The sequence below is a fragment of the Oreochromis aureus genome, linkage group 18, assembly GCF_013358895.1.
Source record: "Oreochromis aureus strain Israel breed Guangdong linkage group 18, ZZ_aureus, whole genome shotgun sequence".
NCBI lineage: Eukaryota > Metazoa > Chordata > Actinopteri > Cichliformes > Cichlidae > Oreochromis > Oreochromis aureus.
The window spans coordinates 17,887,015-17,913,021 of NC_052959.1; the positions used below are offsets into that span (position 1 = coordinate 17,887,015).

General features: G+C 42.4%; 1 protein-coding gene across 12 annotated transcripts in view; it reads right to left on the bottom strand.

Annotated features, from left to right (window-relative positions):
* The window catches only part of LOC116318677 (adhesion G protein-coupled receptor L2-like), a 110,640-nt gene that overhangs the window by 67,140 nt on the left and 17,493 nt on the right, over positions 1-26,007 (bottom strand). The window contains exons 1-2 of one of the 12 annotated variants that reach the window (XM_039602433.1): positions 23,346-23,477; positions 1,538-1,752 (exon numbers count right to left, since the gene is read on the bottom strand). In XM_039602433.1, the coding sequence (XP_039458367.1) occupies positions 1,538-1,613 (76 nt within the window). In that variant the 5' untranslated portion in view covers positions 1,614-1,752; positions 23,346-23,477. The other 11 variants (XM_031737764.2, XM_031737765.2, XM_039602429.1 and 8 more) reach the window with 11 other exon arrangements.

Sequence of the window (26,007 nt, forward strand, 5' to 3'; positions counted from 1 at the left end):
TGTTCTTTCTTCCCCGCTGGCTGAGAAAGTCAATACCAGTAGAGTGAAAAAAATCACTCTCTTCTCAGGTATGTCATCGAGCGTTTCAAAGCAAGGGGAATGTTTTGGGTGAAAATCATAACCTGATTATACCCTCTCCTGGCGAGGGACAGGAGGTAATTATCAAGTGGAGTTTTGCTTGCAGGAACTCTCAGGGAAACGCAGATCATAAGCCCTGGGATGCAAAACCCTCCGGGCTGCACTGGCTGAAGGTGACTGGCATGTGGATAGAATCAGATATTGTTTTCAGATGAACCTACACACACACGCACGCACACACACATTCCTTTATTGACGGATGGGCAAATATGCATTCTTAGGCCTGAGAGCCCTCACATCAACTGAAACCCAAAACCTGCACTTTCTGCATACCAAAGCAGTATTCCTCTTTAAGAAATTCAACAGGACTATTCAGCTCAGTTTCTAAGCCAGGCCAAATCAGAGGGCTATTCTTCAAGTACCTCAGTAAGACTCTCTTCCATATTATCTAAAATTGCTAATCTACAAAGAGAAAAAGAAAAAAAGACTGCAGAGGTAGCCTGCTCTATACTACACTGCACTGCTACCTTTGTTAAAAAAACAAAAAAAACTGTACACCACAACCAGGAATAACATAAAAGTGTAGGGTGTATCTATCACAGAACAAAACAGCAAGAGAGAGGGGGAGAAAAATGCAAGATCCAAATTCAAAAGGAACCCCCAAAATAATGTGCTTCAGCATCTATGTGTAATCAATGCTTGGCACACAAGCATGCGATTTTGGCTTACTTTGTTTCCCGTTACAATGGGACTGAAACGGGGGGAAAAAAAAAATATAATGATCATCATTAAGCAGACATACCAACATCAGTGGTTTTGATGGGCATGGAACTGATGGGAGTGTTTTGTGACAATACTTGTAATTACAGCCAAATGTACTAATCAAAAGTGAGGGAAGTAACCAAAAAACATGTCACTGCAGACAATTAAAAACACTGACACATTCCTTCCCAGTTCCTCGCTCTGGCACAGAATCGAGTGCCCCGCTTTTGATGGTTCCACGTACACCGGCTGCTCAGAACAATCTGATTAAGGTGCAAATAAAAAATGCATCAATTCTCTGCGGCTGCAGTGCCTCAAAGTACACTCAAATAATCTGTTACACAGCTCATCCGGCAGAAAAGGTGTAGTTATGAGGCTTTGGGGGAAGGACACACCATTTGAGTTACTGTGGAAGTGAAGAAATGTGTCAGTCAAAGTGTCCGTGCGCTGCCAAGAATATTCAATGAGTTCCATACGAGGTGTTTGAAACACCTTTTTCAAACTTCAAGGGTAAAACCACTGAAGAAGAACTCGGCAACCTTGCTACATAACAGCTCTCCACTTCTCTAGTGTGGCAACAACAATGTGTGCTAATAAATTCAACACATTCATAAGCTGAATAATAAGTGGCTTCTTGAAAGGTTGACTAGCAGCACATTAACGCTACTTTCTGCCGTGCAACTCCATGGTAACTCACCTTGTGAACAGTGAAAGCAAAAGAGAAGGAGCAGGAGGCAGTGAAACACCGGACACCTCCGCAGTGCAGAAGCCATTGTGTTGCTGTATGCAAACGATCCAGGAGCCTGATGGCTAATAGTGCCGGTTCGGCGAGGTGCGGAGGGAGAGCTGAAGGCTGAAGCAACGTCAACGATCAGTAGTTCTTGGAGAAGCCTCGCCAATCATTTTTTTCATCTGGAAAAAAAAGGGGGAGAAAAAAGAGAGGAAGATTGCATAAAAATGGAGGAAATTTGTGAGATCTATGAGATCATTGGCGCTTCGCTGGTTTAATTGGAGTAATTTCTACAATCTGCATCCTACAACAGTTCATGTGTGAGTTGCTTGTTAAACGCAGTCAAGCAAATATCTAAACACCACAGGAGGAAAAAAAGAGAAGATCCTGACTGCTGTTTGATTGAGCAAACAGAGCATTTCTCTGATTTCAAGTTTCACAGAAATATTCAAACTTTGTTCTCAAAACGATTTCGAGAGCAGCGGCATGAAAGCGGATAGCGCGCCTGATGCTCTGCGCTTATTTAGCACGCGGCGGCATGTTACGACTAAATGTTTACACTGCCTCATTCTCCCACTCGTCCCCGTTCCACCTTCCCCATTTACTCCCAGGATCCCTGCGGGAGAAAGCTTGTCACTCCGGCAACACGCTCGCGCAGGACGCCATTAGAGACACAGCTGCTTTGAGAGCTACTTTTGTCTCCTTCCTTATCGAGGGGTGGCAAAAACGGGCCTTTGTCTGCAAAAGCAGCGAAAGGTTAGAGCCTGAGACAGACTAACACGGCAGACAGATAAGCTGCTTACCAAAGTCAAACACCGAGGAGGGGTGTGTTGTGTCATATGTGAAATTACGCACATACACAGAAACTCATATGGACTCATTCATGCACGACTCTAACAAACGTACAGCAAAGGACGTGGACACGCACACACAGAAACTTCCACACACCTACACAAGCATGCAGGAAGATCTTGTTTATTTCTTGGCGGTTGCCATCTAAGCATCTCCCCACTACATGCACACATATCCACACAAACTTCGCAGCCGTCGCTATGCAAAGGAGAGCGAATGCTTCCTGCTTCTCAACGCCGCTCCTTCAGAGCCACCCGTCAACCGCCCTGATTATTTTATAATGAACCTAAATTTGAGCAGCAGAGCAGTCAGCTCTGATCGCTCTCTGGGCCTCACTAATGCGCCTGGATATTTTTGGCAACACGAAAACCCACAAAACATGGAAAGCTTTCACATTAGCATACTGAGCAATAATTTAAGCCACTATTAGATTCGTTCTATACGTGTCCAAAGCCTGGTGGAGGGATAACAGTTTAACAAAAAAGCCTCCACCTAGCCTGTTGGAGCCGGAGCGTATTTATTTTAATTTGAGGTCACCCTGGCCGAGCAGTTGTGCTGCACAGTGTGCGCCAAGGAAACTCGCACACACACTCACTCGGCTAGCTTATAATTTATCAGTTAAAGTTGGGTGGCTTCGTGGGATTGTGGTTTTATTTGTCTTCCAGTTGTTTACCTGCCAATGGAGCCAAACCAGATCAGATAAGGGCAAAGTGGAGGGGACTCGCTCTCCTGCATGGGAGAGCTCACACCACGTCTACTCAGGCTTCTCATAATCTCGGATCTTCCACCAGCTCCAATACCGGGCAGAGCACGTGACGTCTTCCACAGCAATTTATCATCCACAAATATGAGTTCTGGGGGCCACGGGGTAACCATAATGGTGGTTGACAGGAGGAGATTGCAAACTGTTGGGGGGTGGAAAGGAGGGGCACCCCCCTGCCCCTCTGGCCCGCTGGGCCTGCTGAGCCACTCAGCCCCTCCAGACACCAGGGGGCGAGAGCCCGCCAGGCCTCGCGGATGAGCGCTCGCCCTCAACACCCTGGGGTTCTTTCTCCCGATCAGCCGTCGCCCTGCTGAGTAACATGTCTCCTTTCTCCCTTAAGCTGATGCAGGACACAGCCATGCTCATCTTCCTAAAAACACAGTTTTGTTTGGTGGGATTTCTGTACTGAATCGGTCCGGACTTGAGATAAAGGGATTAGGCGATTAACACTGAGATGCTTTACACAAGCGCTGACAGACGTATCATAATTTCACATCAGGGGATGCGGGGGGGAGGGGGTTGACGTTTGTCTAAGGGGGAGGGTGGGGGGCTAAGATGATCTCGAGCAGAAAATGATTTTAAGAGGTAAGTGAGGCATCGTTAACCCCTCGGAGATCGTGCCGAGGAATTATGTACACCCACCCCCCACCTCGAAGCCGGGGAATTGAGGTTACTTGTTACTCGGCCAGTGATTTCTGCATAATGATAATCATGCTCCACAGAGGCCGATATGTTAAAAAAAAAAAAAAAAAAAAAAAGGGAACACAGTTATGACTAACTGTCACCACCTACACTAAATCTAATGAGCTCAAATCTATAATATACACCAGGAGACAAATGACACAAAAGTTATTAATTTTCATCTGCGTTTTTAAGCTCTTCTTCCTACAAAAATACAAGGAAATCTATTCCCTGAGGTTTTTTTTCCCCCCCTCTCTCCCTCCCCGTCCTCTATTAACAGTATATCTTTCTGGAAACGAGACAAAAAACTTCACCAATGAAATGAAAAATGCTATGCAAACATTCACGACATCTGTTTTTCTTTTGTCTCTTACACACACACAGTGTGGAGACCCAGGGAGAGAAATCTATCATCAGTTAGGATAATGGAGAAAATCACAGTCCACAGCAAATTTTTCACATCAGCCTGATAGAAATAATAAGCAAGCATTTAAAAAAGGATGGCAAGCAATTAAAACATAATTAAAATAAATGGATGGAAGGAGACAGCCCACATGTCTTCACATGAAATACTAGGCTGTGTGTAACAGCCAGCTGAATGAATGTGAGGCTCCTTTGACAAAGCTTGTATCTGCTTCACTCAAGCTGGAGAGGCGTCCAGTGAAAGAGAGTGGGAGAAGAGGGGGAGTTTGGGAGTTTCTAAGCCAGGAGGGACTAAATAGATGGGAGAGGGAAGAGGAGAGGAGGAGAAGAATGGAAGGGGGAGAAAGAAAGGGGCGGTGGGGTCACCGAGGAGGATTGACAGGCTGTGAGTATGGCCTGACCTCCTGGGTTTGCCTCCAAGTTTTCTCCACAGGCTTAGCGAAGACAAAAATAAAGCCCAGGAATGTTAATTTATTTTCAATTGTCAGCGCCGAGAAGAGAGAGATAAAGAGCGCATACATACATATCAAGTACGAGCGGAACAAAACTAATGCGCAACTCCAAGTGTAAGCTCAAAACCTACAAGTGAAATAGAGCCGCGGCCCTGTAGAGCTGGATCTTGCCAACACAATGATCCGTCTTCCACTCTTTGAATAACTACTAATTTGAAGAACTTTCTGGCCCGCCCCTTTGCCCTACATTCAGGACAAAAAAGAGAAAAGGAAAAAAAAAAGAAAAAGACATGTGAGAGGAGAATTTGAAACATCAGAAAATTGTTGATGAGCTAGAAGTGGGAGATGCGAACTACAGGAACTAAGAAAACAGAGCCTCCAGACACTCGTTTTTTTTTCTGTCCTCGGTGCGCCCTGATGTTCCCAAGGAACTCTTTTGTCATGACAGTCCTGTCAGTGCTGCGCTTTCAACCCCTGCAGGGACATGATGTCATTTCCTTGGCTCCACCAGTGATGTAGGGAAGTTGCCGTCAACTGCCAGAAATAGAGACGCGGTGACACCGGGCGCAGTCTGCAGAGCGTGCTTTATCAACACTGCTGATAAGATAAAGCACTGTTAGGATTAACAGGCAGTAAACGGGGGTTTACAGCCTCACACGGGGAAACAATTAAAGACAGATATCTCAAATAGAGCCGAATCTTCCTTTTTTCTGTCTTCAGCTGCCGTTCTGTAAGCACAACAAGAACTTACAGTTTCCAGCTTTACAAATGTTTGTTCTTTTAAGTGTTTTCGGTGAATGCTGTTCGGGGAGTCGGACGTAGAAAAGCGTAAGAGCAGTTTAATTACTTAAATATGCTTCCGTATATTAGTAAACATGGAGCCGCAGCAGTAAATAGTAGCAAAATATTCGGATGATCTCTTAATCGTTAAAGCGCTGGTTCCAGATGTGGCTCAAATGTTGACGTTTGCGGGTTTTCGTCATCTTGTTTTGGCTAAACAGATAAGATTTTTGACGATTCGCCCAGACGTAACAGCAAATTTTTTGAGTTATTTTTTTTAGCTCTAAAAGCGGAGAAAAGGAAACGATAGAGGGGCAGGTTGCTTTGCTTCGTGACGCACGGATGTTGGGAAGTTTGCTTGAATGTTTTGGCAAATGAGTGTGTTTTCACACGCTAATTTTTTGTGAAAATATGTCTTTGCATGAGTTCCCATTAGGCTGCACGTGCTACTTATTCCCTCATAATTACAACAGGCTCAGTGCCCATAAATAATTCATATGTCAACAGGTAATTTTTTTTTTTTTTTTTTTTTTAAAGATGGTTTGCAGATGACGAGGTCAAAAACGAGTTCCTGTAACATGTAAATATGCAAAGCTGCAATTGAAGGCAGCTCCACTTTCTGTCTTGTTTTCCTTTTGGGATAAATGGCTCCAGATTAAAAAGAGACCTTTGTGGATAGCATGCTTTTAAGTAGAAATGGTCTTCGGTGCAGCTCAAAAAGCGCAAACACACACATATACACAAACACACAAAAAGAAAACCTGAAAGGTGCAAAGCTTTACTATTTTATTGAGAGAGCACAACAGTTGGTGTGTTCAGCGGCTCTTGGCCAAATGATTGAGCCAGTAGATAAGATAGAGTGCCAGCGGGCAAATGGACATGGTGAAACAGAGAGGGGTGAGCAAAGAAGCTTAGCAAAGTGAAGAGAACAAAGAAGACCCGGGCCGAACAACCAGGTTAGTGTCAAGCAAAATGAAGAGAGGATGGTGTGTAGCTTTCAAAAAGAGCCGTGCGGGGGAGCAGACACTTGGATAAAGGGGAAAAAGTGGAATCTTCTGTTGACGCCGGTAGTTGAAATCACCTGTCAACAAATAATGACAGCTGCCTAAAATAATTACCATCCCCGGTCTGCTTTGTCTGTCAACGATCAAATTAACACCTAACAATTATTTTTACCACAGCTTATGAAATGTCACCGATAAAAAAAAAGAAGCTTCCAGTTGAGTCTAACGGTGACGATATTGAAACAAGCACAAAAAAAGGCAGTGAGTGATGTGAAGCTGTACACACAAAGAAGAGTGAGGACTTCCAAATGTCCTGAGTAGATTTAAGATTAGTTCTGTGTTTCTAGAATGAAGAAACAATATCTCGATCAAACAATTTCACCGGTTTTTGATGAATTTGTTTGGAGTATCAAAAGAAAAAAAGGCTGCGAGTTGCAGGAGTAACAGAAAATGATGTTTTGCTCCAGTCTGCATGTATATTGCATGGTTTGTTTGGGTCTTCGGGGGACTGTGTGTTTCCACAATGTAATTTTTTAGGAAAATATGGCTTTGAAAGATTCATTTGAGACAGCGAGCGCTTCTCTTGCTTCTTTCTTCTTAATTAATCTTCATGTTTGAGAAGCTACGGCAGTGCATATTCAGCATTCTGCTTGATAACCGATTTAAACAACTAATACATTATCAAAATTGTTGGGAGATTCATTTTCTGCCAAGAAAACGGCTTTAATGAGCCATCACTTCAGCACTTTACTCTAAAGTCGGCACACATCACTGCTGTGACGCTCCCCGATTCCCCCAGTTGACCCCGGATCTGTAAAAGCTACATTATACCACACGTATTTGAAGAGATCAAAGAAAAACAAAGGGAGAAAATGACCGAGGTGTCAGTTTTATTCACTCATATCTAGCTACAGGCTATTACTGAGCGCCGTAGCTGTTCCTGCTTGGCACTGAAATGAATAAGCTGACCTCAGAGCAGTTGGTTGAGCAGTAGGGTCACCGGAGAGAAGCAGAGAGCAGCTTGACACTGACATGGAAAAGAGCGGTTTCTCCTTTCAATCAGTCTCTTCATAAATTTACTGAAGGCCTCACTTCTCACCTCCTCCACGCATAATGCTAGCACTCCGCCCCCCAACCCGTTCGCTCTTTATCCACACACAAACACACCCACACACCTCATACAGCATTAAAGCTGCATTTTTTATGAGGGAAAACGCGATTGGCCTGGCAATATCACCCCCCCACCCCTCCACCCTTCAACCTAACCTTACTATGCACGAGCAGCGCATTCACAACAGATTCATTCACTTTCAGCACGTTTCCACTGGGTGATATGTTGATGTTCACACCTTTTCGAAGGGGGGGTTGCGCGCCGACTCGATGTTAAATTTTTACACACTGTAGCTCCATTCAGACTGCATTAGGTTTTAGTAGGATGTTAACCGCTAACACACAACATCTGTGACGTTAATGAACAACATGCAGGCGAGGAGAGACGGCGCAATCAGCCTCCAGCTTTGCAAAACTTCATTCATGTGTTGCCATCAAATCGAAATAATCCAGCATTAATTTCCACCGCTGACAACAACTTGTTTAAACAACGAGAAAGGAGAAGAAATCCTACATGTGGCCCAGAGTGATCTCAGCTTTGGGGTCTGGGCCAGCACAACCCGAGGGGAGAGGCACGCTATTTTGCAACCTATCTGAGGGTTGTCATTTCGGATATAGGACCGGCTTAAGGTGCTATCAAGAGTTTATTTCTACTCGCCACTTTTAGGTCAAACCACTAAAAGCCACACAAGTTACCGACACGGCAAGATTCAGATGGGGCTGAAATATACAGACATGCTCCGTTTTAAATGGCACTTTTCCACAATTCACGCGGAGGGAGGCACGTAGTAGATCAGAGATGTGAAACCCATTTTATACCGTGTGCAACATACAGCCCACTTTGATCTTAAATGGGCCGGACCAGTGAATCTGCCCTTTCTGTCAGGGTAAAGAAATTTAAGTGAACATTTAATCTGTGAGATATTTTAATATAAGAAAAAGAAGCTGCAATTTTAACAGTATGTCTCAGTGTTTTTACATGATAAATATGTAAAGAGACAGAAAAAGTTCTGGTAGCCTTTTGCTGTTATAAATGGAGGGCAGCTTAGTGCCCAGCATTTATGTGTAATATTTTAACTGTGAATCCACTAAAGTAAAACTAGAAAAACAAGATTTTTTTCTGTCATTTCATTGTTTATTACTACTTTGGCACAATATGAACGGGAATACTGTGGAGTCTTTATCAACAGGAAAATCTGCAAAACCTATGAAAACAGTTCAAAATCTATGCACTCCTCACATTTTCCAAAGCTTTCCAGTGGGCCAGATTTGAATCTTTCCCGGGATGATTCTGGCCCCTGAACCTTATATTTGACACCCCAGTAGTAGATACACAGTAAAAGAAGCTTTAAAACAAATTCTCTGGCACTGATATGCTTTTTTATTAAGTGAGATGACACATTTAGGTTCATTTAGATATTTAAATACATCTAATGAGTAACATGTTCCTTTATTGCAAATTACTGGTTATATGGAAACGCCAGCACTACTTGTTTGGCCAAGTAAAGATTATATAGATATAGATATAAGCATTTCTATATTAATTTTTATATATATTATTAAACATTTTTAATAATAGTAAGTTGCTATTGACCAAACGTATGCTTCCTTCTGGTTTTTGATGCCGATCAGTTTTGGCACCTTTTTAAGAGACTATTTAGAGTAAAATAAAAGAGCAGAGTTCACAATATTTTTTTTCTAGCCTCTACTTGTACATCCTGTCCTGCCAGGACTACCGATCAGAGAGCAGGGGTGTAGCCTGACAAGTAAAAGTCAGGGCAAAGGTATTCTCTTCATCTCACTCGGGTTTTCTCAGCTGGACTGTCAAAAGGAAAGGAATCATTTTTGCGATTAAATCAAAGGAAAGACTACAAAAGGGAAACGGTTTCGCCTTTTCTTTTTTTTTAATGAAAGGAATCATGATTATTGATTATATGTCTACTTTGTCATCTGGCAAAGTCGCATTAGTTCATTACTTAGTTTAATTATTACCGAATAAAAAGTTAACTTTGGATTAAACCTCATTTAACATTGATTAAAGTTTCCTCTAATCTGCCAGTGGTGCAGTCCCTCCCTCGCTGTGTTTCACCCACAGAGCTGCTACATTAATGTTCCTCACAGAGCCGGATCTTATTTTTAACACAAGGACATGACACTGTACATCACTCAAACAGGCTGTTATGTCTCTCCTGACATCTTGGTTTACACTTCATGCTCGCTGCATTTTCCTACAGATTTTAGAAGCTATTTAAAGTTATATGGATTCTCTCGACTGGGAACAATTTAATGCAGTTCCTGCTTTGCCACAACGAGATCTTCATGGCTCACTACACATACTGTGATGTATCTATCCTTGCGGCCTCATCGCGATCCATGTTTGTCCAATTTAAAGTGCATTTAAAGGGCTTTTTTTGTCAAAAATTCAGTCTGTTTTGCATAATGTGTGTTTGTTCAGCACATGGTGTGTTTCCCTGCTGCGGGACGTCTGTGAGGTCTCTATTAGATCAGGGTCCTAGAAGTCAGTGACATTCACGCATACGCATTGATTTTTTGAGATCATCTTTGAGTTTTTGTTTGCGTATATAAATTCATGATAGGCAGATTTTTAATCACAAATCAAGGTAAGTTAAGTTTAAAATCAGGAAATGCATATGTCACAGTCACAAAAAGCTGGTGGTGTTTTCGCTACTTGTGTTTGAAAACTGCTTCTTTTTCTTTTCTATAATGCTTGAGTTAAAAATGCAAAATAAAAAATGAAATAATAATCGGTTTCATTGTCAGGACAGAAAAAATATCAACTTTCTGTGATTCGCTCCAGAAGCAAATTCTCTAAAGCGCCTTATTCAATGTAATAACTGAGCTGGGACATTATATATATATATATATATATATATATATATTTCTTCAAGAAGTTATTATATAAAACGCCAAAGTAAAAGTCTGCATTTGTGTGAAGAGAGTTAAACTTTTCTAAGAAACAAGAAGTATTTTGCTCCTTTTGGTTATTGTTTACAGTTTTAAAAGTGACCTTTGAACTCTACAACTATGTCTACATTCAAAAACAGACTCAAAACCTTTTTTATTCTCAAAGGCTTGCACTTAATAACTTTGTGTGTGTGTGTGTGAGTGTGTGAGTGTGTGAGTATGGTAACTTGTATTTTATTTCTTTGTAAAGTCTTTTTTGTTGTTTTTTATTACCTTAAGGCACAGTAGAGCCACACAGGTTTTTATTTTTTTATCTTTTATGTTAAGCGTAACATATTGAAGTGTACTGTGTGAATAAAATTGCCATTCCATTCGCAGATATTGTGAAGCCTTCCTACTCCTATTCCAACAAACACCTACACAATTGCTGTTTTCTGAAATTTCTGGAAACAAAGTCCAATAAACATACATATATATTTTTTCTGATACTATTACACACTCACTAAACCCCTTTTCCACAAAAAGTATTACAACCTTTATGAAGTGGGTGGAGGGGGGTTATAACAGAAACATGCTTTTAGCTGCATCCATTTTAGGTAAAAATACAAAAAATGGCAACTCAGTGTATATCACACTATGAAAAGAAATAAATATAAAAATAATAATCTAAGGCAATGAGTCAGCTGGCAGAGCATTAACAGCAGGTGTTTTATAATCACTTAATTGTGCTTTTTTATACCCGAGATCCAGCAAAACAACACACCTGAAACATTTAAAGAAACAATAATGTAGTAAGAAAATTATATTAAATTAACGGATGCTACTAATGTACTAATTAAACCCTAAAATAATCTGATTGATTAAAAGAAAGAGAAAAACTTTAGGTATTCTGAACTATATCAGTCAAAACTCTTTACACATAAAAGCTCATTTTGTTATTTCAATTAGAACCAGCTTGCAATAATGAATGCGAACAACCCAAAACTGTCAAACAATTGCGCTGATATTTAATATTACTGATATACTGACCTACTTTCCAGTGCGCACTCACATAATGCAAATCAAGCACCACATGGAATAGTAAATAACCCTTAAGGACGTCTCTTATATAACTGAAGATCAGTGACTGGAGACATAAAAAATGTGCTGATATGAGAAAATATTAAGACTATAGCGTGAACGTGTATAATTATAGGAGTAAAGCCTCTGACTGGGTGAGAATGGAGGCAGGTGGAAACTGACTCCACACTCTTCTCTACAGGGTTTTCCATGATGTTAAAGGAAGTTTATATCCGGTGACAGGGGAAACCATACCAGGAATTTGATTTAATTCATAAAACCGCCGCAACACGGGGAGCAGCAACAGTAGTCCTGTAAAATTGCCTCATACACCTTGGCCATTACACCACTGTGCGGAGTAATCGTCAGACCTAATGAGTCCCACGAGACGGCTGCCAATGCTATTACGGACCCACCGCCATGTTTAACAGTCGACAGCAGACACATACGGGTTTTCTCTGCAGGTAAACTCATTAGATTTCAAGAAAAACATTTAACACCGTTTTATTTTGTCTGCGTTTCGGTGCCAGGTAGCTAAGTGCAGGTTTATGGCTGAGCGCTGGATGAAAGCGATTTGTGAATGTTTGCCTGTTCGAATCATGGTGTGCGACATGCGAACTTACGGTTTAGACTTTTAAGGTGTTTACTAGTAAATATCTCTATTTTTGTGCTTTCGTTCACATCTGATAGGAGCCTGTTTAACCTCAGTACCACACAATATTATTTTTTTTCCATCCACGGCACTTTTTATTAAAAGTTTGCTATCTCTTTTTTTTAGTCCGGCTTGAGGATTAGGGCCCGCAGACGGAGCTGTAAACAAAACACTGACATATGATGACCAAGTGTTTTTATTCAATCTGTTAGCAAACAACTGCCTAATTACACATCCAGCAGTTAGAGCCCGGCATTATCATTCATTTGGAGTCGCATTTCTGGCCAATACACCCCTCTCTTTTAGCTCTGCCGTGGTCTCCAAAACTCCCGAGGGAAATATCTGGCTCTTAAGCTGCTAAATGCTCCATTATTGGCTAGTTGCTAAATTTGTCTGTCTGTGGTTTGTTGATGGGCAGGTAGTGTGCGTAGGGTTTCTAAAGCTTTTTTTGGTGAAAAACAACTGCCTGCTGCTGCCGTAAATGACACTATGAGAGCACGGAGAGTGGACCAAAACAGTGAAGTTGCAGGCTGTGAAACCAACACTATAATCTAAAAGATGCTCAACGCTCGGCAAATTGAAGGGATTTCTGAGCACAAGAGCCCACTTTTGTTTTTCATGCAGTCGTTTGAGCCGCTGTGATATGAAATTTTTGATTATTGGATTGCTTTGACCCATGTTTCTTGCGTTTAAATTGCTTCACCATGGTTTGGCTTCTTATTTTTTTTAATCGTCTTTAGTTGTCTTTTTTCAAAAATCGGGAAAGACGTTGAAAACGATGCATTGTCGCTACACAACCATAACAGTTATGAACAATACCTGGCACAGTGTTGAACTTGGACCGTGAGGATTTTCCATTAATTTTCTTTTCTGTGCCCAGTACCTGCTAATTCAAGTAATGACTGCTCAGACCTGCTACTTTCATGTTCAAATGTGGTGCTTAGTCTCTTTTGAAGCTGACTCATTACTGTATATTCAGCTAAGCGCCATTCATCAGAGAAGCAACTGAAATTTAGTTAGACTTTAATTGAAAAAAGAGCAAAAGAGAAAATTGGGTATGATTGATGGCATGTTAGTTGTGGCAGTGTTTGAGAGAAGCCAGAAAATATGATTAAGTTCACAGACACCCGGCATGTCCCAAAGGGACAGTTTTGGAGCCGAATATTCTTCTGACTCAAGATCTGAATTTTAATCAATTTTGTTTAAAAGAAATAATAATAATGATAATTTCAAACTCCTAGTAATCCCGACTTTGTCTGTTCAAATCTACCATCATTTATTGAAGACTGATTCCTCTGAATTAAAGCACCGATTAGAGAAATCCTTCTGCAGAGATTCAGTATTTCACCCATGCTCAAGCTAATATCTTTTAGCCATATTGCCCACATTCACAACTTGGCTGTATTGAGCTGGAAATGAGCCATGGACTTAATATGCACATACGTGCAGGCCTGGATGGTTTTTGTGCTTGTTTTCTTCACAAATCCTTTTTTTTTTTTTTTTCTCAGTATTGGTTTCTATTAATTTGTCCACCCCCTCTGTCTGTTCCTTTGGAAACCAACTCACAGGCATCAATCTACAGCATTTCCAGTGGGAAATGGAAGCTGGTTGGACTTGTTTTTCCTCTTTTTCTTTGTACATAATTGCTTTCTTGTGCTGTTCCTGTCTTCGCTGAGACAGTCTCGGGGTTATTATTCAAGAGCGACTATCGCTGATTGAGCTGTAAACTACTTTAAATTTTCATTGTGAAGATGGACCACTGCAGGTTGACGAATGAATGCAACATGACCTCCAACACATCGAAATAGACTAACGCAGAGCCTCTAAACAGCTGGGTGCGTCTCTAAACTCAGAATATGACATCAGGCAGATTTCTTGCCGTAAATGCACCAAACCTGCGACAATTTGACAAAAGACAGGCTGCTTTTAAAGGCCGAACGTAAGATTTTTTTGTGGCTGAAAAATGCAGACGCTAGAATAAAATCCAAAATGTAGCTTCAAGCACAACGCTGCTGATTTCTGCTTGCGAAATTATACGCTTTACCGGTATTTCCACCAGTTCGTCCTGCTCGCCCCATTGTAATGCAAACACGAGGCCCAGACGAGAGGAGAGAGAATGAATTGGGACAATGATGAAAGTGCGAGCTATAAGAATCAGGACAGCTGTCAGGTTGTGCGGGTGTACAATTAATGGCTGAGGACTGATTTTACTAGAATGCAGCTACGTTTTCAATAGAGACAGACACAGAGAAGAGCTCTGTGTGTGCAGCAGGTTACACAGTTTGCCATTCAGGGTCAAATGAACAGCTCAGACCTCACTTTCACCAAAAAACAAATTAAGACTCAAGGCTGTGTGGTTTCTGCCTCCAAGAGCATTCATAAATACTGTTTACACTGCCTTGGAGCAGATATGTACCGAAACCTTGAGCGTTTATAGCCACATTTATCAAATTTGAAACTGTGAGAGGACACAAGGACTTCACATTTGGTAAGAGCCGGCTAAAACCACCCCAGATCCGTTAAAGAACTGATCATTATCTTCATTTTATATATTATCCCATCTATGTTATTCATTTATCCATCTGTGTGACATCTTATTGCCTGATTTGTCCAATCAAAAGTCCAAAGCCCAAAACACATCAAATTATCTCTGATTACAAGCGAGAGAAAAGCCAAAAACATCCAGCCAGAAACCAAAGAATGCTTTGTGTTTTTACTTCTCTGGGACAATCAATCAGTTATCACTTTTTATTTGACCGCCTAATCAATTAATCAACTCGTTTCTGCAGCTTTACCCGGGTTACAAACTTTATTTGTCCGATCGCAATCCGAACCATTTTTCTCTCCTGACATCACATCCTGTGTTGACACATGTACTAAACTTGAAGCATGTGTTTCTGCAAAAAAGAAAAAAAAACGCAAGAGGCAGACTTCTGTGTGTATCCTTGCAAAGAAAAAAAATCAACAAATATAAGCACAATACACGGCCACCACACCACTTTTCAACGCTTCAAAAAAAACAAAGAAAAGGCTTCAGTCGATGCAACGCTTTTCTCTGCTGCCAAGTTTCCCTTGTGCTGTGGCTTAGCCCAACAGTAGCGTAAAGGATGCATGCTTCTTTTATTTTATTTTCAGCCCCCTGCCTCCGTTTTTCTTTTCTTTTTTCTCCCTCCTCCAGTACATCATTCCTTTGGGTGTTTGTGCGGTGTCCCTTAGTTACCGGATAAGAGACCCAGCAGCTCAGAGAGTTAAAAGCCTGCCCTGTCCCACTCATACGAACAAGACCATCAATAATTCACCCTCATCGGGAAGCATTATCTAACAGCCTTATAAAAATTTCAAGGTTGTGGGTGACAACATGGAACCAGTGAAGAAAGTGCTCCGTAAGAGAGCACTCCAGGTGCCAACAATGTGGGCAACAGATATGTTCAAGTAAAGGCAGAGGTACACTCATCTGCACTATCATGTAAGCCAGTCCCGCAAGGTTGATTTAACCGTTACACGGAAAACACAGAGGTCTCTCTGAAATAAAGGACAACCACCGCATATCTCCTCTTGTCTCCACCGTGTGTGTGTGTGAGTGTGTTAGTGTGGCACAGAGGTGGAAGCGTTTGCTCGGCTGTATTAACGCCCAGGCTCATTCTCATTGACAGTGAAATCCCTCTAAGCCTAGATCAATTACATCCAGCTCTGCTGTAATTAAAATGTCCTAACAAAGGTCTTAGGAGCACAGGACAGAAACCTACCCATTCAAAATAAGCTCAGTCCAATCTATAGCAATAACCCCAAGAAAATAGTTTAAAGCTTCCTTTGGTGATAAGCACATGCACAAAGTGTCCACGCACGGCTGCTGCTCGGCTCAAAACAACCCCAGTTTATCCTTTAATGAGATCAAGATATGATTTAAGATGTGAAAAGCACACGGGCTCGCATTAAGCATAGTTAGCAGTAATATTTTTAATCAATGCAAGTACATAGTATAAAATACTAATTAATCCATACCACCCCCCCCCCAAAAAAAAATAAAATTAAAAACTAAAACAAAACCCGTGCACGTGCTTGTTTGGTAGCCCTAACTACTAAGACAACTAATTATTTGTTCTCTTAAGTACATCTGATGCTTGACTATGCTCTGCTGAGAAATGACAGAATGCTTATGAGTCTCCTAATTAAAACTCAGCAGTGGAGTGATTAGCAATCACAACTCCACTCTTCAAATATCAAGATCTGATTTGCTTGGCTGATCAACAACAGGCTTCCTTCTCTCACTGCAACTCTGAGAGCCTGCAGCCCCTCTCAGTGTGTATTAAGGAGGCTTTTGAAATGTCGGAAATCAGCAAGAAAGGGCTCAGCTGAATTTTGAGTTTTATATTGCTCTTCTTCTCTCTCTTTTTGCCAGAATGCCAGTTGCATTTCTTTTTCCTTCGTTCTTTCTTTCTCTTTTTTAATAGTGACTGCCAGCAATCACAAAATAGATTACACACTGACGATGATGAACGCCTAAATGTTTTTGGTTTCACAAGCTAATTCATCATGCTATGAAACCCGAGTAAGAAGAAAAACATCAATAACATCACTTATGGTAACCAGTAAAATTAAACTTGAAAGCTGCTCCCTCATTGCGCCGATGAGGGGACTGTTCCTGACACGGAGAGAGCAAGATGGCTGACTGCACTGACACATTGTGAAAGCACGCCTCGCAATCCTAGGTAATAGATTCTCTTTGCTGTGCGACTCCCACCACTCCTCATCTTCTGTGACAACGCCTGCCAATCAAAGCCCGAGGAACGTTCAAGGGCTTTGACAATATCTCCTCACCTTGAAAATACATTGGCTTCATCACAAGGCACCGAGTGACACCAAGTAGGCATCAAATAGCCATTAGACATGGCAGACAAAGAGCCGGCACACTACAGGTGATCCCGTGCCTCTCTCGTCTTATTTTTCTTTTCTTTTTTTCCCCCAATGTAGCAAAACAGCTCCTTGAAAAATTGGCATTTAAAGTATTCTTTCTGTACATAAAGACACAACAAGAACAAATGCCAGCAATACCGTGGGAGGTGACATTTAAGCGTTGGACAGAAAATGCACTGCATGAGAGCACTAACTGTGGAAGCGTTTTTATGATCATTTGAAAGAATGTGCAGCAAAATTGAAGGAAGTGAAAGAACCCCAATATTATGTTCAATTTAGCCTTGTAATACACTAAGTAGCTTCTCGGGAAGCAAATGCTTCTGTGATGTTTGTGCGAAAGCACTTAATAGCAGAATTCGTGCTGTCCATCACGCGCGGAGGCCATGACGATTACTCATTTGGAAAATAAAACATGGGTGTGGGTGTATACCTGGTCCGATCTCTTTGAGAAATAACGATGTTACCCCACATCAGCCGACTCATTTCCATTTTTATGTGATTCATGAATACCATGAAGGATGAACAAGGAGATCTTTCTGCAGTGAAGCATGGCCTGAGCTTCAATTTCTGGGATAATTATATGATACTATTTAGGAATTTGAAGAAGAGAGAAGCGCTTCCTCGGCTCAAGACAGATGACCTGTCAGATACACCTAATACCAACACAAAGCCTTCAGCCTTTAATCTGCACACTTCCTGTGACCTATACTGTGGCAGAACCAAATAAAGAACCCTATCTTCGTATCCCCCTGAGACAGAGCAGTGTCCTAATATGCTAATGCCAGCCAGTGTTGGAGAAGAAGCTCTGAGGGCGGCCCAGACAGCTCACAGGTCAGTGCTAATCTTCTGATATATGGAGCTTAAAGACCTGGGACACATCCATCACATGCCGCTGACGGCTCCCCTACTGGGCCAGATCTGCACACTCCAAAGGGTTAACACACACCCCAAAGAGACCTCTGACGATCCATCACTCAAGAACCGGTCTCTGTTTGAGCAGAGTCCCCTAACAACGCAGAGGAGGTAGCTTTCTCCGCGGTGAGCGCATCTAGAGCCAGCGTGACTACTAGACCTAAGCGCCAAGCCTCTGTTGATCATTAAACATCCATTTTTAAACCAGTGGGGGAAAGTTAACTGTCATTTTAAACGCAGGAGGTGGTAGTATGGGAGAGAATTTTTCTCCCTCAGATCTCGGCGAAAAGGAGCGAGACCATATATCTATCCATCGGGTTAACTACCCTAACACATAATCATTCGTTCCAGTCATCTGTCTCTTTATTTTTGAGGCGAGCCACAAAATGCCTATGATAGGATTCTGCAGCGAGCGAGAAACTCACCCCGGAGCACTTTGTTAAATAAACAAAATGCCCTTTGCTTTCTTCTTTTTAAGCCCACACTCCTCTGTTGTGCATTTTCCTCCCTCCTTCTGGCTAACAGGCAAGAGTGCCGCTTCGATGTGAGCATCACCGGTAAATATCAGGTTTGGTGTCAGCCCCTAAGATTCAGACACTACTCTCCAGGCCTGAGACCATTTTGCAGCAACACTCAGCCAGGACAAAATCCATCTTAGAAGGAGCACTGATGCCAAATCCCTCCACTGATAGCAACATCAACAGAGCAGAATGCATGTACTTCTCCTCTTCAGCAGCTTTTTAATAATTTGAAGAACCGGGCTCGGCTCAGCACACCGCAGCATGGTTTCTTCCCCACTCTTGTTTCTTTCCTGACTCACCAAACTCACCACGGTTGCTGCTGCCCTGTCCTCCTACACATACACAATGAAGGCAGCCCTGCTCTCTGAGCTTTGTCAGAAGCCATTGTAGACAACACAGGAGTAAGTCAGTCTTAACAGGGAAGGAGAATTCAACCATTCACGAGAAAAGCATCTAAAGTGTGCTTCTCTACTAAGATGAATATAATCCCACCTGCCGCCCCTCTCAGACCTTCTTCCTGTCCATTTGTTTGTCCAACTTTTTCGCAGCGAGCCAGTCAGAGGAACTGAACAAGACAGCTGTCAAACCCGCCCGTCGTGAGTGAAGATGGCAGGTGAAGTCCTGCTTTATCCACCTCCGCCCCCCCACCTCCTCAGCCTTCTCTATCCTGCTCTTTGGTTCAACACGGAACAGCGGCCTCCTACTCTCGCCTCTTTCACAAGTTTTGTGATCATATTTTGTCCAAACATAGGAGGGAGAGGAAGCAGCGAGGTCTCTCCTCTTGAAGGTTGGGAAGCGGTTGGCTCATGTTATTACCCAGGAGCAGGATGACCACGAAGGGGCCACGGACCCCTACCGCGCTTCCAATGGCATTTCCATTCCCTGTCTCTGTGTAATAACATCTCACACGCTGCACTTTCTTTCACTATTAACCTATGCTGATCCTATTTTCAAAGTAAGGGCACGCACAAAGCAAAGAAATGGCTTTTTTTGCGTGTCTCTCCTTGTACGCAGTGCAAACGTGCGAGTGTTTATTTTCATCTACTTAACCTGCCTAAAATTGCTGTGAACATTAGGCCACGTATCCCCACACAAAGGGAGGAGAAGGGAAAGGGGGGGAGAAAAAAAGACGAATCCATCAAAATAAACAGCGTCTTGCCGCATTCCTTCTCTGACAAACAACAGCTGCACAGAATTGGAAATAAATATTATCTCTGCGACAAGAAAAACAACACCGCTAGGTTCTCAAGAGTCGTACACAAAGCTTGAATGCTCCGTGTCATTACATCTACGCTCGCTCGGTTTTGGAATTAAACCATTTATTTTGTCAGAAAGCGACTGAAAGCAAATTGATTTTGGAGCCTTTTTAGATGCAGGCCGCGGTGACCAAAACGCCAGTTAAAAACGAGTAAACATATTTTCAGCAACTTCAGTTCTTTTCTTTTTTTCCCCAATCGCCATGATTGCTCTGATGGTGTCCCATTCTCCTAAAGAGATTGAAACACAGATCTCTGTTCCTGGTCTACGCTCGCCCCGAGAAATACTGAGCGAAAATGTTTTAACAGGCAAAATCTTTTTTAACATGACCACGTCTCTGAACGGCGTCCAGAATTTCCGCTAAATACGCGGCTTTTGGTGTTAAGCTTACGGCCAGCAAATTCTCCCAATCCACACTAAATCTGTTTCCAAGACAAACACTTGCCTCCCGCACACACACATAAACCATGACCAACTGCAGTGTCCAGCAATCCTGTCAGTAGCTTCCACCAGCAACAGCAGCAGCAGCAATTCTCTATCAGAACAAAACTGCTTAGAGGAAGGGGGCTGGTAGCTCAAGTTCTCCCTATTGAAATGCAGACACTTTGATATGGAAATTGGCAGTTACAAAAACCCGCTAGAATTCACACTAGCATGCACTGAAACCATTTGCGCAATGTGAGATGAGATGGCACTTCCTCCCAAGAAAACACAAGACAAATGGACTAAACCAGCATGTCTGGGGTGGGCGAGAGATGGAGTGGAGGTAGAAACAGGGTAGAGGGAGGCAACAGACCATTTGTCCCCCTCCTCCTCCCTTCCCCTCCTTCTCCTTGAATTCCTACCATTCACTGTCCAAGCACTTGTTTTAAGACACAGACCTACCCCCCCACCCCCCGAATTGAAATACAGGCATTTTTTTTTTAAAGCGCAACATCTATATTCAACAGTAAAGCCTCCTATCGGCAGGGGAGGAAGTGACCTTTTCATCTTCAGCAATCACTGATGGGTACGTCAGTATTAACCAGACGCTCTGAGCATCATCCCAGCCGGGGGAGACTTTTTTTTTTGTCTTTGACCGACACGACACAGAAAAACTTATCCGCCACGGCCCCAAAATATGCCTGGATTTGTCTGGTGGCGAGACAATTAGTCACACTGTGCATATAGCTTATATAATGCTGCAGTTTTTGCCTTTTTTTCCCCCCTTTTTAGTTCGCGACTGAATTGTGAATTTTGTCAGGTTTCTTTTAAGGCCAGCTCATCCATACTTTTCTGCATGAAGCTGTTATATAAGCATATGAAAGGGAAGCTTTCAGTTTCCCCAACTTAGCTTATATAATGTTGCACCACCATCCTGATCTGGTATAGACAGTATGGATTATGTGTAAACGTTATTTAACCTTCCCACGTCTGCCCAGCACAGTCATGCTCTCCTCTGGCTTCTTGCTTTAGTCTGTTCCTCCCTATCTCTAAAAGCTTCACGTGAGGTTGGGATATGGTGCCTTCTGCCTGTAAAAACTGTGTGTGTGCGTGTGTGTGTACGTGAGAGACAGAGAGTGTGAGTGTGTTTGTGAGTGTGTCCCATCATCACACATGGCTGACTCTGGTCTGTGAATTATACATGCCCTGTGAAATGATCTTATTTTATAGCCGCAAAATGGAGAAGTAAATGGAGACAGTAACTGACATCCAACTACTTAGCTCCTGGTGTCCTGGACTGGGTGGAGATGTTTGTGTGAGCTCTCTTTTTTTTGATTATCACTCCTAAATATCCTATAAATATAAATCAACTTCTGTTTGTTTTTCCTTACGAAAAAAAAACAGGCTTCAGCTTCATGCTAAGAGATTTTCTTGTCATGTGTGCATCTTGATTAAAAGAAAATCCAATTTGTAATGTGAAAACACAAGAACTGTCATAGAATAATCGTTTTTTTAAAAAGCACCTCTCAGTGGGCATTTAAGGTAAATTACATGGAAATATATCTATATCTCAGTAACTAAGCAACTTCACATTAATTAAAAGTCTGGATGCAAAAGCCACTTAAAAATACCGTCGCCTATACTCTGGGCTTTATATTGATCCCATCACCACAGTTTTAAACTGCCGGAGGAGCCCGTGGGCCCGTTTTCTGACATTTGCCTTATCCTATCCTGGGAGTGTAAATAAATGGTATTGATTCAGCGAGACATAACCCAGCATTTCCCCTGAAAGACTCAAAACATCCGCTTTTAAAGGCTACTTACAGAGGGTATACGCCGTGCCAAAATACGGATCCCGGCGCGGAGTGTGAATCTCAGATCAACACCAGGAGCTCCCTTCTTCTTCTTCTTCTCCGTCTCTCCCTTCTTTTCTTTTTCAGAAGAGGCCCCCAGAAACTAAACAGCGGGTCGCACAAAGACGGCTGGGGTTCGGCTGCATGCTCCACTTTCCTCACAGTGGAAGAGAAAGGTGGGGTTTCCCGTGCCAGGTATCTATTCTTCTTCCAGCCAACGCGCCCGGGACCGGACGAATAGCTCCATGGCGAAGGGTCTGTTCAAAAGTAATGATCGTTACTCCCCCGCCTCCTCCTCCTCCTCCTCTTGTGCATGCACCCAGGCTCCTTCCGACGGGAGCGCTACGGATAGACTGCATAAAAAAGGGATCACTTCAAGGAGACGGAGATGCGCCCCAGTCTCGTTTAAAAAAATCAAACTCCGAGCTCTGCTCCCGCACTGATAAGTCTTTCTTAAAGTCTCCAGCGGTCGGGTTCGCAGATAAAGCACGGAGGGGGCTAATAGGACTTCTTCAGGCTGGTTTTCAGTGCGTTCCCTCGGTTGTTCCCTCTGCGCCTCATCCACACGCCGTGCAGACAGTCAGAGCTACAGCCGGACTGGAGGCAAACAAGGCGAGGAGAAACGGCGCACCGGTCCCCTGCTCTGCAGCAGCTGGCTGTTGAGGACAGCACGCAAAACCTGGAGCGGATCGCCAGGGAGCGCGCGGATTAGGATCCTAATGCCAATTATGACCGCGCGCATTAAGGGTAATATTAAACATTTATCTCCCGGGTGTTCAGATTTTATGCATGCGTTAAAGCGCGAGCGTGTTCTGCTGTTTTCGCTCCGGCTTGTGAAGGTGGACTTTTTAACAATCCACGAAGCGCAATATTTTAATCAGCATTCCCCGGTGTAATCAGGAGAAAGGAAGCAAAAAAGGAAAAGAAAAGTGCAAGACCATTCATTACCAAAATCCACCTTATTCCAGGCATATAAATACGATACTATTTTTAATCCTATTAGAATTTCAGTATTGTGGGCAATAGTTTTCACCTGGATCATTAGTATTAATAAAAACAGCACAACAACACAGGATAATGAGGCCGGAGCAAGAATTGTTCTAACTGAATGAGGCCAAAGACTGAAAAACAAAATGCAGAATAAGAGACCTTTAAATAGAAGCAGTCAAAAAGAGAAAAATACTGGCCACTTACCACCAATGTTACCCCTCAGTCTCCTAGCAGACACACCTATGGTATTGATTTCAAAATCCTAGGTCGCCTTGTTCTCAAGTCACTGCATTCCCAAGATTTTCAGAAAACTTACTCTACCTTGAGCTCAAGTTCACTGATATTTGAACTTGGCCAAGATTTTTAGTAGCTACACCTGTGGTATCAATTTGAGAAACCTATGTCCCCTTGTTCTCGAGTTAATGCTTTCACAGTTGAAGGGTAAAAATCAGTTTCTGTACTTCTTCACTCCTCTTTTAGCTATCATACTCAAGTGTAGACTAGTAAACTACCACAAACCAGTTTCTGGAGCTAACTCATTTAACCATGATATCTAATTAAGCAGGGACAGAGTGCATCTACTAAATAAGCACAGTGTGCTCAAATATGACCAGTTTGCATCATGGAAGAAGAAAAAAATCCAGCAAAAAATACCAGTGTATACAGTGATGTTCAGTCACTACCTCAGAGCAGATGTTGCGCAAACATTCAATATCCATCCATATGTTCGTGGAAAGAAACTGCAGCGTACAGTTCCTCCCTTTAATCTTGTCGACACAGAAATAAGATGCTCATTTGAAACCTCAGATAATAGAGTAATGCTGCTAATGATAACATCTTCAGGGACATATTCAAATACATTTAATTTCATTTAGAGTCCATTACGAAATGTCACATGGTAAATTCTGCTCTGAACTCATGCAGCTTGTTTTATGTGACAAAGGTTTCCCAAGTTTCACACTTCAAATGTAATATATGCGTATCTTTAATACGTATCATATGGAGCATTTAGGCATATGCTCATACACAGCAGGCCCTCTGCTGGGCCAAAACACCAGAGGTCTTACGTCAATAATCTTCTGAGTATTGATGTAAGATCTCTGGTGTCCTGTGGCGTGGGGCACCTGGGTCCTTGCATGTTGCGGTTTGTAGGGTGGGGTCACTATGGATTGGGTGTGTTCTGTTGCATCTCACAGATGCAAAATCCAGTTGAGATCGGGGTGAAGCTCTTTGTCATGTCCTAAGCGGGTTTTTATGGTATGGATGGGCATAACGTAGTCTCAGGTCTGATTTGGAAATCTATGTCGTAACTTACGACGTAACCAGAAACCCCTTTTAAATCTACGCCGTAACCTTCCACGTAACCTGACGTGCACCTCCAGGGAAATGTAACGACACGTCAGGTTGACACAGCCCACAACGACTGAATGGAGTGGAAGGTTACGGCGTGGGGTTAAAAGAGGTTTCCAGTTACGTCATAAGTTACGATGTAGATTTCCTGCGAGTCTAAATCACAGTTTAGATGAGGCTGCAGCCTTCTGGGAGTGCCACTGGCTGCATGAACGTTAAGTGCACGTAAAAGTAACAGGCACATAAATGCAAGAACCTAGCAGAACATTGCTTTGTAATGAAATGATCAGAGTTATTACATTACCGTTTTAATTGAATCTCCTTCCCCGCTTTAATGTTGTGGCTGATCTGTGTGTAAACAGTCATGAGAAAAAGAAAGGACTCTATGAAGTCCTAAGTTTGCCCTTACTGCTTGACTGGGAATTAAGAGGGTCAGTAGCATTTGGGTACTGCTAATCAAATTCAGTTGATGAACAGATCATTAGTAAGTGTGCACACATCTATAAAAACAGAAGTTTTGGGAATTTGCAGGACTAGTGTGTTAACACAATGCCACAGTCTTCTCAGGAGTGGATGTCCCAGCAAATTCACCTCTGGGTCAGAATGTGCGATCAGAGAAACTGCAAAAAGAAAAACAAGAGCTACAACTCAGCATGTTAAATGTTAAAGTTCATGACAGTACAGTCAGAAAACGACTGAAAAAGCATGACTTGTTTGAAAGGGTTGCCAACAGAAAGCCTCTTGTCTCTAAAAAGAACATTGTGGCATGGCTTAGTTTGAAAAGTTGTATCTGAACAAACCGCAAGACCTCTGGAACAATGTACTTTGGACAGATGAGATCATAATACACAGCACTGCGTTTGGCGAAACCCAAACGCAGCATATCAGCACGAACACCTCATACCAGCTGTGAAGCACGGTGGAGGAGGCGTGATGATTTTGACTCGTTTTGCAGCCATAGTACCTGGGCACCTGGCAGTCACCGAGTCAACCATGAACTCCTCTTTATGGCAAAATATTCCAGCGATTAGTTCAAGTTATTGCTGTTAAAGGTGGTTCTACAAGCTACCAAATCATGGACGCTCCTTAGTTTTTCACAGGGCTGCAGAAATTCCTCTGAAAACTTTTCTCCACTTTGACTTTACACTAGCTTCAAAAGTAGAAATGCAAAAGTCCATACTGGTGTGTTGTTTTCCACAAATACAAATCATGTTTATTTCACACTTTTGAAAACAGTGTCAACTGCACATTATCTTGTACTGTGATACCTTGGCAACCTGTCCAGGGTGTACCTCACCTCTCAGCCTATGGCAGCGGGGTTAAGGCTCCTGCCGCCCACAACCCTGAATTGGAAAAGAACGTGGATGTTTGTTTGATTTTTGTTTGATTTCCTTTGTCTCTGTACAGCACATAATCAAATAACGACTGCCCCTTGACAGTAACAGCAACAATCACAAATTTGGTTTAGAGTGTAAGACATTACAAAAACCCAAGAAAGAGTCAAGAGTTTGTTTAC